Raw genomic sequence first — 16,575 nt, 5'->3', positions numbered from 1 at the left:
GTGAAAAGACAGGAATTAAGCAATTCAGTCTTCTCTCTGTTGCCCATTGCCATCTTACTATCTTTGCAAACAGGGATTGATGGCTTTCTTGACTTCCCTCTTAATTTACTTAAAACACTGACATCTTTGGCATCTGCGACTTGAGATAGGCTGGAGTTAGGACACTTTTGGTCAGAAGATCACACCATTTATTACTCAGGACCTGAGAAAGGAAGAAGAAGTGGCGTCGCTTTCACAGCCAAGGAAGGTATATTATCTCCCACCCCCACATTTGCCTTCTCAGCCAAGGAGCCCCCAGGGGCTGCCACCTTCCTTCCCCCTTCCAAGGGTCACCACCTATTAATGGGGGGCTTAGCTCGTTTTAAGGTTAGGTTCTTTGTCTGAGGGTCCCATGAGTGACCCGCATTTGTAATCAGCACCTGAAAAAAAGGATTGGTTAGACAAGCAGCTCTTCCTGTTGACTTTTCTTGGCGGTGCACATTTTGCATGCTAAGCATGAGCCACAAACCGACCTTAAGAAGTTCATTGCCAACCGCTTTTGCCTCCCCTCCACGGCCTTCACAAGACTACTGGCTTGCCCTAATATGTGGTTTTCTATCCGTGCTCTTTTTCTTCCCTTTCCTCTTAGCATTTAGCTAAAGCCCTTTCATTATATTCTCCTGTCCATGGTGAGCATCGCTAGGGCGTGCAGAAGGAGTGAGGGGGTACCAGATCTGCCCCATAACGGCAACTGCTTTGGGAGCACTGGCCATGGCACTTCTTCCTCACCCCTCCAGCTTCCCGCCGCGTCTCGCGGAAGAAACTCTTGGACCTTGCAAGTGTTGGGACTTGATCACCTCTTAGGAAGAGTGATCCTCCTGGCGTCTCCTTCCATATAGCCTTTTTTCGGAATCTGAACCCCAGCCACCACAGCCGGCAATACTGAGCCCCACATTTAATCCAGCTAACGGGGCAGACCCAGCCCAGGGGGTCAATGTCTGGTTTGTTTGGGTAACGCAGCCATTTCTCTCCATTTATCTCACTTCCAGCTCCCTCGATCCAGTCTCTCCCCCACTTCTTCCACCCGTCCCAGAAACGCCGACACACTTCGAAGAGGATTCTGGGACAGACCAAGGGAAATCCCAGGGGCACAGAAACCACAATTAAACCAGCTTCCATCCCAAGGATGCGATGGGAAAACGTGTCCCAGAGGCTCTTCGGATTCCCTCGGAGAAGGGCGCCTGCCTCGAAGAGCCTCGCCCGGCCTGGCGCTTCCGAAACGGGCCGCTTTGCTCATTCCAGCCCCCGCTCGGCCTCCGCCGTGCCCATCATCCCCGACCACCTCGCCCTTTTCCGCCCCCCCCCCGAACAAACGCTCCCCCAGCACCGCAGCTCTAAGACTTTTCAGCCTCTGCAAGGAACGGAGCATGCGCAGAAGCACCCTCTGCCAAGCGGAGGCGGAGAAAGGAGGGGGGCGGTGGGTTGCACTGGGGAGGCTCTCTAGCCACGGGCAGGAAAGGAAGGTCGCCACAGCGCTTTGCCTCTCTAGGAAGGAGCACTCTCTGGCAGATCCTCTCGGAGGCCGGAGGGCGCGGGAAGTTGTGGGGGGAGTGGCTGGCAGCTGTTCTTCCCAGGCGCAGAAGCCCCGAGGCAGCGGAGCCCCTCCCCCTCCTGGAAACCGGGGGAGGCGGTTGGGGGGCTTCGAGGGATCCGGGAAAGGTCCCGCCCGGGAAGGCGCCTCGGCTGCGGCCCCCGGCCCGGGTCCCCGACGGTCGCTGGAGCCCCGATGGAGGTCGGGCGGCAGGAAGTAGCGGCGCGTGGGGGCAGCTCCCCCCTCCTCGGACGCGCTCGGCTCGGCCTGCTCTGCGGGGCCTGGCGAGGCGCTTGCTCTGCTCGCGGAGCTGAAAGTCGGACAGGGCCGCGCGGGGCCTGAGGAGGGTCCCCGGAGCTGCAGACGAGCCGGAAGCGGGATGGCGGCGCCGAGGTCTTCGGGGCTGGGCGCGGCCGCGGGCCCTCCCGCCGTCCAGGCCGGCCGCGGAGGGGCCTTCGGGGGAAGGGGCAGCCCGAAAGCCCTCCCCGAGGGGAGGCTCGGCCCGGACGCGCAGCGCCGGCGCTTCCGCGGCTTCTGCTACCAGGAGGCCCGCGGGCCCCGGGAGGCGTGCAGCCAGCTGCACCGGCTGTGCCGTCGGTGGCTGCGGCCGGAGCGGAGCAGCAAGGCGGAGATGCTGGACCTGCTGGTGCTGGAGCAGTTCCTGGCCCTGCTGCCCGCCGAGGTGGAGCGCTGGGTCGGGGAATGCGGGGCGGAGACCTGCTCGCAGGCGGTGGCCCTGGCCGAGGGCTTCCTGCTGAGCCAAGCCGCCGGCGAGGAGGAGCTGCGGGAGAGGCAGGTGAGAGGATTTCGTCCGGGGAGCTGCGAGGGGTGAGGAAGTGTCTAGCAAAGTGTGTAATAAATCACAGAAATTAAGAACATGCCTGTGCAATCTTTTCTGGAAATCCCAATATTCTGTATGAGTGCACTGAAGACGTTACCTAGCCAGGTAACAAGATGTTTGCAAGAAAACAACCAAGCTCAGAGAACTCCAAGGACTCCACAAAAGAATGTGACCGCATCTCAGTTTGGTTGTTTTAGAACTCTTAGTCGGTACCATTAGTGTTGAACTTAATCAAGAGAAGTCAACCCTCTTTCTCATGAACAGAACCTGTTAACCAATAGAATATTGGAAAGATATATTTCTCCTCCTAGATAAATGTTTTCTGGCAAGAAGCAGGAAACAAGGAAGCACAGGTATACTATTAATTAGTACAAAGAATGGACAAAAGATTTGAAAAAAAGTTATTAAGTAAACCGTGAAAATTGTATTTAGGTGGACCAAATAGTACTTACTGCAGATTTGAAAACGTATGTTTGATGTTGGGAGGCAAAAAGACTGAAAGCCCTTTTTTCCCCCTCTTCAACTTTTTGGGCTCTAGTGAGCACAGTCACCACAGAAAGCAACAGTATGCAATATAACGCATTATCAAATCACAGCTTGAATATAAGTGTCTCTTGAGTACTTTTCTTGGTTTCAGCACAACAAATTGGAGGTGCAGATCCCAAGCCTACATGACTTTCCCAACTAATATAAGCAGAGAGATTGTCTGATAATTACAGCTAGTCCTTGCTTAACCAGACAGACCAGTTAAGTTATAACAGCACTGAACAAGCAGGACTTATAACTGCTCCTTTTAGTTGTGGCCATCACAGCGTCCCCACTGTCACATGACCACGATTTGAACGCTTAGCGACCAGGTCACAGTTACGTAGCAGCATCCTGCAGTCATGTTATTTGTGACCTTCCCAGTTAGCTTCCATCCAGCAATGTCAATGGGGAAGCCAGCAAGAAGTCAGTAGGATTTAATCTCTCAAAAGGCAGGCTCACTGCCATTGTGGTCGCCATGCTTCACTTCGCAGGCACACACACAAAAAATAGAGAGAAAATCCAAACTTCAAAAAAAGCATGTTGTACCAGATGTTACACAGGCAGGGAAACAAATCCAGGCATACAGTCCACAGCATAAATCTCCCTGTTCTCTGGAATCATAAATCTCTCCTCACTCTGGGCCCGTAACCTGTCAGGCAGAGTGGAGGTATGAGTACATTCCACACCAAAAATATACACCAGCGTTAGAGAGATTTAAAGAATGCAATGTCTTTGTCTTGTCCTCACTTAAGAACCCACAGTGATTTGCTTAATGACTGCAACTGGGAGTGCTGGAACTGCCATCACTAAGCAGTGTGGTCATGTGACATCGCGGTTTATGACCATGTCATTTAGTGACTGAGTTTCTGGTCCCAATTACCATCATTAAGTGAGGACTACCTGTAGATAGTTAGCACAAGACTTGTAGCTCCTTGGTTCTAAGCAGAGTACCCACTAGAAAGGATCATGAGAGAAAGCAACAGATTAATACATCTTTATATTTTAAGCACAAGTACACAGTTTGCTGTCCTAACTCCCCTTTGTTCCTGACTTTATTGCCTAAACTTGTTGCGTTGTGACCTGTCAGTTTTTATCAATCAGGCCACAGAATGATGTTCTGCAAACGAGATACAGGAAGGGTCTGCCTCTGGGTGGCAATTCTTGGTTATGGGAGTTCACATCCTGATTTTCATTACTGCTACCCACCAATTATAGTTTGATCTTCTCCCAGTTTGTGGCATGTCATTGTTTTAGTCCACCCTAGGATATTGTTGCACTCCACACGTTCTCGTGGGTTGAAATGGATTGTATATTCATTTTATTATTATTTATTTTACTAAATGTATATGGCCGCCCATCTCACAAAAGGTGACTCTGGGCGGCATAGGACGATCCAATAAAACAAATATATATACAATAATTGCATAAAACATTATATAGTAATTATTAAAAACCTTAAAAACTATAAAAACAGAACTAAAACAGAAAAAAAAAATAATAGGCAAAGGGATGTTAATAATAGAGCCATCTCACTAGTTCACCTGTCCCATGGGGTCCCCAGGCCTGCTGACATAACCAGATATTGACAGACCTTTGAAAAGGCATGATGAGGCCAATCTCATCTCTGGGTGGAGAAGGTTCCACAATGCGGGCGCCACAGCAGAAAGGGTCCACCGCCTGGGGCCCGCTAGATGTAGCTCCCTGGACAATGGAACCTGTAACATACCTACTCTACTAGATCTAGTGGGATAGATGAAATCGGGAAGAGGCAGTCCCTCAACCCAGTCCCATGCCATGAAGGGCTTTAAAGATCAACACCAGCACCTCGAATTGGACCTGGAAACAGACTGGTTATAAATGCAGCTCGCTAAGCAGAGGTATAACATGTGTTCTACCAGAAACATACATAACTGCCCGCACCACCCTTTCTGAACCAGATGAAGTTTCCAGATACTCTTCAAAGACAGCCCCATGTAGAGTGCATTACAGTAGTCCAACCAAGAGGTGACCAGGGCATGAGAGACCATAAGTAAGGCCACTCGGCCCAGGAACAGGCACAACTAGCACACAATACTAAATTGTGCAAAGGCCCTCTTAGCCACATCTGCCACCTGCTCACTGAGCAGGAGTGGTGAGTCCAGGAGGATCCCCGAGGTTGCACCCAGGGTCCGTTTGGGGAAGAGCAACCCCATCCAGTACCAGCAATGGTATGATTCCAGAACCAGAAGGCCTCAAAACCCCAACCCACCCAGTCTTGCCAGGGTTCAGTTGAAGCCTGTTATTCCCCATGCAGACCCTCATAGCCTCCAGACGTCAGGATAAGACATCCACAGCATCGCTTAAATGGCCAGGAGCAGAGATGTACAACTGGGTATCATCAGCATACTGATGATACCTCACCCCATAGCGATGGATGAGCTCACCCAGCGGTCTCATGTACATGTTGAATAGGAGAGAGCACCGTTCCTGCGGAACTCCACAAATACAGTGGGGCAAAAAAGTATTTAGTCAGCCACCAATTGTGCAAGTTCTCCCACTTAAAAAGATGAGAGAGGCCTGTAATTTTCATCATAGGTATACCTCAACTATGAGAGACAAAATGGGGGAAAAAATCCAGAAAATCACATTGTCTGATTTTTAAAGAATTTATTTGCAAATCATGGTGGAAAATAAGTATTTGGTCAATATCAAAAGTTCATCTCAATACTTTGTTATATATCCTTTGTTGGCAATGACAGAGGTCAAACGTTTTCTGTAAGTCTTCACAAGGTTTTCACACACTGTTGCTGGTATTTTGGCCCATTCCTCCATGCAGATCTCCTCTAGAGCAGTGATGTTTTGGGGCTGTCGCTGGGCAACACAGACTTTCAACTCCCTCCAAAGGTTTTCCATGGGGTTGAGATCTGGAGACTGGCTAGGCCACTCCAGGACCTTGAAATGCTTCTTATGAAGCCACTCCTTCATTGCCCGGGTGGTGTGTTTGGGATCATTGTCATGCTGAAAGACCCAGCCACGTTTCATCTTCAATGCCCTTGCTGATGGAAGGAGGTGTTCACTCAAAGTCTCACGATAGATGGCCCCATTCATTCTTTCCTTTACACGGATCAGTCGTCCTGGTCCCTTTGCAGAAAAACAGCCCCAAAGCATGATGTTTCCACCCCCATGCTTCACAGTAGGTATGGTGTTCTTTGGATGCAACTCAGCATTCTCTCTCCTCCAAACACGATGAGTTGAGTTTAGACCAAAACGTTCTACTTTGGTTTCATCTGACCATATGACATTCCCCCAATCCTCTTCTGGATCATCCAAATGCTCTCTAGCAAACTTCAGACAGGCCCGGACATGTACTGGCTTAAGCAGGGGAACACGTCTGGCACTGCAGGATTTGAGTCCCTGGCGGCGTAGTGTGTTACTGATGGTAGCCTTTGTTACTTTGGTGCCAGCTCCCTGCAGGTCATTCACTAGGTCCCCCCGTGTGGTTCTGGGATTTTTGCTCACCGTTCTTGTGATCATTTTGACCCCACAGGGTGAGATCTTGCGTGGAGCCCCAGATTGAGGGAGATTATCAGTGGTCTTGTATGTCTTCCATTTTCTAATTATTGCTCCCACAGTTGATTTCTTCACACCAAGCTGCTTGCCTATTGCAGATTCAGTCTTCCCAGCCTGGTGCAGGTCTACAATTTTGTTTCTGGTGTCCTTCGACAGCTCTTTGGTCTTGGCCATAGTGGACTTTGGAGTGTGACTGTTTGAGGTTGTGGACAGGTGTCTTTTATACTGATAACAAGGTCAAATAGGTGCCATTACTACAGGTAACGAGTGGAGGACAGAGGAGCCTCTTAAAGAAGTAGTTACAGGTCTGTGAGAGCCAGACATCTTGCTTGTTTGTAGGTGACCAAATACTTATTTTCCACCATGATTTGCAAATAAATTCTTTAAAAATCAGACAATGTGATTTTCTGGATTTTTTCCCCCATTTTGTCTCTCATAGTTGAGGTATACCTATGATGAAAATTACAGGCCTCTCTCATCTTTTTAAGTGGGAGAACTTGCACAATTGGTGGCTGACTAAATACTTTTTTGCCCCACTGTATTAAATCTTAAGATTTGTCATAAGAGGGCTCTTGAAGTTCAATATCCATCACTATCACTTGGAAAAGTGGTTTGCTGGGCAAATCTGCAAAGAGGTTACATTCCATTCGAACAGAAATTCTCTCTAGTTCAGTTCTTAGTTTATATATATTTAAAATAACCTTACACCATTTATAACTAAAACTTAAACTTGATTGGGAATAAGAGGTGAGAAATAATGAAGTGTTCAAATTGCCATTTAATTGCAGTCAAAATATTTTCAGGGTGTGTGTCTTCCACACAAAAGCATCTTGCTGTTAATGCCAAGGTCTGTCCCTGAACTGTTCACCAAAAGAGGAAAAGGGAAGCCAAACCAAAAGAAAAGGGAGATCAGTCCTGTCCCTCTCAAGAGCCTCAAGGAAAGTACTCCAGGAGGAAGAGATAGAACAGGGATAAGTACATCCACAAAAAGGAAAGGCCACACCTAACATAAAGAAGGAACTCCTGATCAGAATGAAAAGAAATAAAAAGAGGCAATGAAGCGTTTCACAAAAATGGCAGGCATTTACCAGAAATAACAGCCACGTAAAGAGCAGAATCCCCAGGTTCTCTCACTTTGACTTGGGTTGGGGAAGTACAGATGGAGAGGCAAAAGGTAAGGCAAGTGAGCTAACGCAGTTACGGTCCGCCAAAAGTGGATCATAAACCAGACTGTTCTTTCAGGTGCAGGAGCCGGTCATGGGGGAGATCTCAGCAGAGCTCCAGGGAAGAGATCAATCGAGTCCTTCTCAAGAGCTGCTTTTCAGGAGGATCCAACTTGGGCCGCCTTGCCAGGTAAGTGTAGGTTTCTTCTGAGAGCCGTAGAGTTCAAGCTCTGTCTGTTCATGAGCTGCTTTTACAACCAAATGCTGAGTCTGTGTGCATTTGAAGATGGTGTCCCCCCAGAATGACCCACTGGGTCACACACTTTCAACTTTCAAGATTGTTCTGGAGATACACACAAGTGACAATTTAGAGGGCAACCTGAGAGGTTCATATTAGGGAATGTAATTTATTTGTTGAAAGAGTTTAATCCTTCTTAATATTTTTCAGAAGAATGCTGAAAACCAGCTAAAAAATGAACCCCATGAATCGAAACAATAGGGATAGGATAAAAACTGCTTCAGAAATATTTATTTATTATTTTTATTAAATTTCTCCCCCGCCCATCTTCCCCCAATGGGGGACACTGGGCGACTCACACAAAACATTAAAACCATAAATACATATAAATAGATAAAACATCAAACTTTAAAAACATTACTAAAAAAGAAGGAAAGGAAGAGTCCAAGAAGATGAAGAATCTGGGGCTGAAGACAGCAGGCCTCTATGGGGCTAGCCATCCCCACACTTGAGGTATTCCCTCTCTGCCCCAGGCCAAGTGACAGGCCAAGCATATCCATTTAAAAATGAATATATGAAGGACAGATTTCCCATGTAAAAACTCCTGAGTCAATGCTAAGTGGCTGCAACAGAGTAAGACTGTTGGTCAAGTGACTTGGGATTCCCAGGCCCATTGCCAACATTTTGAAAGAGGCCGGGAAAGAAATTCCTAGTGAGTGTGTCGTATTTTCTAAGGAATTTGGAATTTGCTCCCCAAGCAGGTGAGACCAGGGGATTCTGCTCCCCAAAACCTACTTGGTGAGTTATTCCGGGCCAGTGGGAGGCTCCCCAAGGGGGCTGTGTTGCCATTCTACAAGTTGGATGCAGTCATGTTTCGTGCAGTTACAGCAGCAGCCTCGGGGGGGGGGGGGCTTCACAGGCACAAGGACTATGTGGACATCCAGACATAAACCTGCCCTGCAAGAAAATGTCCGTTTGGTGCCTTGCAAAGCTCTTTTTTCTGTTTCATGCAATAAGAGAGAACGTACAAGTCTTTTGTGGGATTATCTGCTAAAAAACATCATCTTTCTCTTTCTAGGGCTCTGGTTCCTTTGAGGAGGTGGCTGTGGACTTCACGGAAGAGGAGTGGGCGCTGCTGGATTCTGGCCAGAAGGCCTTGTGCAGGGAAGTCATGCTGGAGGTTTCTAGGAATATGCCCGCTCTGGGTAAGGCCCTGCATTGCTCTGGGCTCCATTCATTGGGGAAGGTTTTTTCAGTGGGAGGTAAACAGGGAACATGTCTGCACTCAGTGGCTTAGGGTGGTCATCTCTCCTTAAGCCTTGGCAGAAATGTTCACAATAGCTTTCAGAAATGCCATAGATGCTCCATGGAAGTGGCTGGACAGACATATGGCTGGTGCCAAACCTCAAACTCAAATGGGCATGTTTTTGAGAGGGGGAGACCCCCCCTCCTTAACAGTTCTAAATTCTAACAGGAATTTCTATTTCTTTTATCTAAGCAGGTGATGACCGGGAGAATGAGAATGACCATCAGGTGAGCTTAATGCCACTACAAACAGCAGAGCATGAAGTTAAAGAAGTTACATTTGGCCATCAACGGGATCCAAAAAGGCAAGAGAGAAGCCACTCAGAAGATGGAGGGGAGAAGTTCTCCATTTCTGTCCCTGTTGAAAGCCATGGCTTCCTATTCCAGCAAGATCAGAAAGGGAAGAGAAAGGGAAAATATAGGAAAAGAGAGAAAAATGAATTTGTTTTACGTGAATATGGCAGAAGTCAGACTAAAGGAAAGGAGTATGGCTACAGACAGTATGGAAAATATATCAATCATTTCTTCTCTCTTGCTTTACCTGTGAAACTGTATGGGAAACACAAACCACATACCTTTGTAAAATTTGCGAAGGGTTTCAATCTGAGCAGAACAATGAAACTATGCATGAAGTGTGGAAAGAGCTTCAGTAGCAAGAGTAATCTTAATCGCCATCAGAGGATCCACACAGGTGAGAAACCATATAAATGCATGGAGTGTGGAAAGCAGTTTACTCAGAAAGGACATCTTACTCATCATGAACGAATCCACACAGGAGAGAAACCATATAAATGCACAGAATGTGGAAAAAGCTTTGCTCAGAGAGGACAACTTAATTCTCATAGAAGGATCCACACAGGGGAGAGACCATATAAATACATAGAGTGTGGAAAGAATTTCACTGAGAGCAGAGACCTTACTTGCCACAAAATGGTCCAGGCAGAGCAGAGTCCTTATAAATGCATGGAATGTGGAAAAATCTTTAATGACTATAGCACCTTTCGTCATCATGAAAGGATCCACACTGGGGAGAGTCCATATAAATGCACGGAGTGTGGAAAGGGGTTTACTCAGAAAGGACATCTTACTCGTCATGAAAGAATCCACACAGGGGAGAAACCATATAAGTGCACAGAGTGTGGAAAGAGCTTTGCTGAGGAAGGACGACTTAATCCTCATAAAAGGATCCACACAGGGGAGAGACCATATAAATGCATGGAGTGTGGAAAGAGCTTTACTCAGAAAGACCACCTTAATTGTCATGAAAGGATCCACACAGGGGAGAAACCTTATAAATGCACAGTGTGTGGAAAGGGCTTCAGTAGAAACTCTTACCTGACTCGCCATCAGAGGATCCACACAGGGGAGAAACCTTATAGTTGTAGGGAGTGTGGAAAGAGATTCATTGAGAATAGAGAACTCACTTCCCATCAAAGGATCCACACAGGCGAGAGACTATACAAATGCCTGGAGTGTGGAAAGAGCTTTTTTGGCAACAAAGACCTTACTCGTCATCAAAGGATCCACGCAGGGGATAAACCGTATAAATGCCTGGAGTGTGGAAAGAGCTTTACTGAGAAAGGAAAGCTTAATTCTCATAAAAGTATCCATACAGGGGAAAGGCCATATGTATGTCTGGAGTGTGGAAAGAGCTTTACTCAGAAAGGAAAACTTAATTCTCATAAAAGGATCCACACAGGGGAGGGACCATATAAATGCATGGAGTGTGGAGAGAGCTTTATTGACAACAGAGACCTTACTCGCCATCAAAGGATCCACACGAGAGAGTCCATATAAATGCATGGAGTGTGAAAAAAAACTTTAATGACTATAGCACCTTTACTTCTCATAAAGTGATCCACACCAGAGAGAAATATAAATGCTTGGAATGTGGAACAAGCTTCATTGAGAATAGTGCATTTATTTCTCATAAAAAGATGCACACAGGAAAAACTATATAAATCCATGGAATGAGCTTCATTCGAAATAGTCAACTTATTCATCATTGAAAGATCCAGACACGGGAGGAAGCTTATTATTGCATGGAACGTGCAAAGATCTTTCGTTTGTATAAATTGTATAAATAAATTTGTTCCATGATTTCTTGAAAGCATCCGGGAGCTTCCTCTGTCCTGGGCAATCGATCAGAGAAAACGTTCAGGAATTCAGATTGGAAGAGAAAGGACATGTTAAGGATCTCTGGGGATAATGGTAGCCTAAGTCCATTATACACACCTTTTTTGCAGTTGTCTGAGCTTAACCGACCAGCCCCATAGAGTTCAAATTGCACAGAGACTATGGAGACACCAATGCAATACCCTTGTCTAAACTGTTGTGCTGAGCAAGTCTTGCTGGAACACAAGGCAAAACATCTGTAGAAAACACAATCGTGCAAGCTCAGAAAACTCCAAAAAAGGACTGTAAAGGAGACTTTCCTGTCTTCTTTCTTATTTACTTCCTTTTGGGCCCCATCTCCTTGTTTCTCCTCCTTTCTTTTCCATGCAGCTGTCTTCCCAGTTTTCTCAATCCAATTTTGAGGGGTTCCACAACCACCTGAACCAGAAACTCACCTCCAAGCTGGGTTTGTCCATTTGTTGCATTGAAATACAGTGGAACCTCGGGTTACGAACGCTTCTGTTAACTAACTTTTTGGGTTACGACCAGCTCCGGCCGCAAAAATTTACCTCAATGTGCGAACTCCGCCTCGGGGTACGAACCGGATACGCGGCCATTTTCCCGCCCGTGACACGGTCCACAGCCATTTTCCCGCCCGTGACACGTGGTCCGCGGCCATTTTTCTGCCCGACACGTGATCCGTGGCCATTTTTCTGCCCGACACATGGTCCGCGGCCTTTTTCCGCTCGACACGTGGTCCGCGGCCATTTTTCCACCCGACACGTGGTCCGCGGCCATTTTTCCGCCCGACACATGATCCGTGGCCATTTTTCCGCCCCTGACACGTGGTCCGTGGCCATTTTTCCACCCCGATACATGGTCTGCGCCCAACCTAATTGGGGGATTCACTAGAATTGAGAGTGGAAGATTTGGGATGGACAGACCCACTAGCTGGGTTCCTGTAACATGTGAGATTAGACTAAAATGGAGTGGGTGCTACTGAATTCTGGCCAGAGGGTCTTGTGCAGGGAAGTCATGCTGGAGGTTTCAAGGAATATGGCCACTCTGGGTAAGGCCCTGCGTTGCTCTAAATTTCATTCATTGGGGAAGGTTTTTCCAGTGGGAGGTAGACAGAAGATGTTTTACCTCCCACTGGAGATAACTCAGTTGCTTTAGGTGGTCATGAATCCCATCTGACCACCACCTGAATTATTGCATTCCCTTCAAACCTTTCCCAATCTGAAAAAAACAATCAGGGTCAGATGTGTTTACTATTTGGCTGATATCCAAGGCCAAATATCTAGGCTGTGTTGCCTTTAAAACTCAGGCACCTGAATTGGTGTGGAGCTGATAAAAACTTGATCCCTGAATTTGGGAGAGAGATACTAGCTTTGTAAAGTGGCTTTTGTGCCCCCCCTGAACAGCATGAATCATAAGTACTTCAGGCAAAGTGAAAGGCATTTATTAAGGAGGGAAGTCATCAGGTGTGGGGTTGACTAGCCCTTTAGAGGCCTGGCGTTGCTACCTAGAACCATCGGCCTCCTGGACTTTTCCCATTAATTTTTGTAACTCTGTGTATCGGTTTTGAATTGTATATCTATTGTTTTTATTGAGTTGTAAGCTGCCCAGAGTTCCCCATTGGGGGGAGATGGGCAAGGACAAATTTAACAATAAATTAAATAAATAAAGGGGGGGTGTCAAGTCTTTATATAGGGTACAGAAACAAATGATATATACATTTGGTATATGTGATGCATCAGAAAGGAATTAAACAATGGAAGACACTGATGTGTGATAAAGGCTTTGTTTTGTTAGACATGAGAAAAGACAGATACCCATAGAATATGTTGCATCTTCTTTCCCATCAAGACTTGTTTCTTCAACACTTACAACATTCAAAGAGTCCAGAATATGCTCCCTATTGTTTAGTTTCTGAATAGGTTAGTTTTTGCATGTACAGATAGTCCTCGACTTAACAACCATTCATTCAGTGATTGTTTGAAGTTACAGTAGTGCTGAATGAAGGGACTTATGGCTAGTACTCAAAGTTATGGCCCTTGCAGTGCCCTTAAGGTCACGTGATCAAAATTCAGGTGCTTGGCAACCCGCCCACGCTTACAACCGCAGGGGCACTTCAACTCTCCCCACCCATCTCTCTCTCCCCCATCTCTGCCCTTTTGGCCTCCTGCACCCTGTCTTGTGGGGCTGCAAACAGCCCCAGAACCGTGTGGCTCTGGGGCTGCTTGTCAGCTGCGGTTCAGGAGCTTCTTCATGCACCATGGCTGGGGCTGAAAGAAGCCCCTGAGGCACAGTGCAAAGTTGCAGCCACCCCTGGAAACAGCTGCCCCAGCCCAGTCCTAGCCACGGTCACCCTCGCCACCCTGCACTCTGAGACCCCTGCCGCCCCTGTGCTCCACCACCCCAGCTGACTTTCGCCGTTGCCTTGCTCCCACTGCTGACAAAGTATGCCTGGCCTGACCCTTTATGCCATGAAGCCCCTTTGTGTCACACTGCTGGGTTGGGCTGGGGCTGGGGCTGGGTTTCTGAGGTCTTCCAAAGCATCACAAGAATGGGGCACAAATGCCATTCTCCAAATAGCATGCCCTGTTCTTGTGATGGAATGGAGAATGTCAGGCATGCCCCGTTCTTGTGATGCTTTGGAAGACCTCAGAAGCCCAGCTGAGCCCGGTCCAGCAGTGCAGCGCAAAGGGGCTTCTTGGCACGAAGGGCCAGGACAGGCACGCCTCAGCAGCAGCGGGAGTAAGAAGTCAGCGAAGGTCAGTTGGGGTGATAGAGTGCAGGGTGGCAGGGGTCTTGGAGTGCAAGTATCCATACAGGGGAGAGACCATATACATGCCTGGAGTGTGGAAAAAGTTTTTGACGACAAAGAGCTTACCACCAAAGGATCCACTTGGGATAAAGCCTTTAAGGGGATTATGCCTCAGTCTGGTTCCCTCCCTGATAATAAATAAGTTATCCTTCTCTGATAAAGCAAGAATTCAAAAGAGGGATCTACAGTACTAAAATTCAACGTGGAAGATTCTGGATGGATAGGCAGACTAACTGGGCTCCTGTAATACCTTAGGTGGGATTACAGTGGGATTGGTTAATTTCTGACACCTGGTCAACCTTGTCTAGATAAGCAGGGTCTGCCCGGGTTAGAGATGGGATAGGAGACACCAAGACTGAAGTCCCGTAGTGCTGTCTGAGGAGGACAGAATGAAGCTGAAGGATGTAAGAGTCCATCTTTGCCTCTCTATTCTTTTCCTCATGCGTTCCTCCCCTGAATATAGCTACTACTTGTTTTGTTGCCTTGTCTGTGGCTATCTTCTTGTCTACATTACACTGTGCAGTTAAAAGCAGTTATTGTTTTGCTTTGCTCAATAAATTATTCAGGTTTTACCCCATTTGTGTGTTCATTGCCTGAACCTACTCACACTTTGCTGGGGCAAAACAAGGCTAGACTGGGATGTTGAAAAAAATACATCTGAACACAGCAGTAGCAAACTACTTTCATGTTATTGCTGAGAAAATGGTGCTGTTTGAATCAGGCCATCAGATAAATCATTGATTGATTGATTGATTGATCTGTAGTTTCATGGCTCCACTTCTTTCCCTGTGTTAAAGACTGGAAGATTAATTCTTCTCCAGTCTTCTGGCACTTTCCCTGTATTTCAGGAATCCTGAAAGGTTACAGTCAGTGCTTCTGAATTCACAACCACCAGTTTCTTTAGCACCTGGGATGTAACCCATCTGGTCCCAGATACTGAATTCTTTCAGAGCAGCTAGAACTTCTATTACCAATCCCTACTTATTTTGACCTGCATTTTTCTTCTGCCTTCCCATGGTGTGAAAAGACAGATGCAAAAATAGGAATTAAGCAGTTCAGTCTTCTCTCTGTTGCCCATCTCTGCTAACTACAGATAGCCCTTGACCTATGATCATTTGTTCAGCAACCAAATTTATGGTGGAGCTGAATGAATGGTGGTTATGACCGGTCCTCAGAGTTCTGGCTGTCCCAATACCTCCATGGTTACATGATCACGATCTGGGCACTCGGCAATTAGTTCACACTTATGACTGGTTGCAGTGCCCCACAATCACATGATCACTCTCCAACCTTTCCTACCAGCTTCCTCAGAAAGTTAATGAGGAAGCCGACAGGGAAGGTCACAGGTCACTAGGGTAAGTCTCCCCCACCCCGTACCTCCCCCAGCCTCTCTGTGTTTGCACCAGCCACTCACACACCCCTGTGCACCTCCCTGACCTGCACCTAGTATACACTCTGGCGCACCCTCCCTGACCCTCATGTACACCCTCCTGCACCCTCCCTGACCTGCGCCACATCTCTCACACAGTTGCACACATTCCCTGACATGCACCTCTCATGCACCCCTTTGCACCCTCCCCAACCCTCCCCTGTACCCCCTCGCTCCCTCCCCGACCTGACAGCAGCCACTTACCTGCCTGCAGGCCTGGGACTTGTATTTCCTGCCAGCTTCCCCACTGACTTTGGTTGTGGGAAGCCGGCAGGAAGTTGCCTCGCCTAATGACCATGGGATTCAGTTAACAATGGCAACTGAAACTGCAGGGATTGCCATCGCTAAGCGATGCTGTCGCACTTTATGACCGCATCACTTAGTAACAGAAATTCTGGTGTCAACTGCTGTCATAAGTCAAGGACTGCATGTATCTTCTCCAGCCAGAGGACTGATAGCTTCCTTGACTTTCCTCTTGTTTTGCACATGCCCAAATAAATTGTTTTTTGCATTTGTTACAAGCCTTCGCTCATTCTGAGCTTTAGCCTTCCTGACCCCATTGTCACAGATTTGGGGTATTTGCTGATAATTGGTTTTTTTTGTTGTTGTTACATGCGCTTCCTTCCATTTTTTAAAACTTTCTCTTTTGTTTCTCAGTTTCTCAGAGAGTTTTTTATGTCACCATGCCAGTTTCTTCAAGTGTCTTCCATTTTTCTTTCTCCTTTGGTATTGTTTGCGTTTGAGCCTTAATTACCTCATTTTTCAGAATTTCCCAACTTTCTGGAGCTGCTTTCCCTTCTAGATTTCCATCCATGCAGTCCTTTGAACTTCTTTCCTTAGCTTGCTGAAGGCAGCTCTCTGGAAATCTAGGACACTAATGTGCCTGCAATATGTATGGTGAATTCTAGGATGAGACGGGCTCACTCTCTCCCAAGATATCTGCAACTTCCACTACCTTAACCATTTCTTCCTTATTACTAAGCATTAAGTCCAGCATAGCTGATTCC

The 16,575-nt window shown here is 47.1% G+C and overlaps 1 protein-coding gene across 1 annotated transcript; it reads left to right on the top strand.

Moving 5' to 3' along the window:
• The first annotated feature begins 1,509 nt into the window (after nucleotides 1-1,509).
• On the top strand, nucleotides 1,510-14,847 carry LOC103061303 (uncharacterized). Its single transcript, XM_025175533.2, is given in 6 exon segments — nucleotides 1,510-2,366; nucleotides 7,731-7,841; nucleotides 8,968-9,094; nucleotides 9,391-10,975; nucleotides 10,977-11,013; nucleotides 11,015-14,847. Coding segments are annotated over 6 exon segments (2,418 nt in total). The 5' UTR covers nucleotides 1,510-1,949; the 3' UTR covers nucleotides 11,156-14,847.
• The last annotated feature ends 1,728 nt before the right edge of the window (nucleotides 14,848-16,575 follow it).

The sequence above is a fragment of the Python bivittatus genome, unplaced genomic scaffold (assembly GCF_059951505.1).
Source record: "Python bivittatus isolate LINGU-HERP-01145 unplaced genomic scaffold, Pbiv_v1 ctg000810_np1212, whole genome shotgun sequence".
In the NCBI taxonomy this organism is placed as follows: Eukaryota; Metazoa; Chordata; class Lepidosauria; order Squamata; family Pythonidae; genus Python; species Python bivittatus.
Note: the sequence above shows the minus strand (reverse complement) of the source record. Positions and strands in the feature narration are given on the sequence as shown.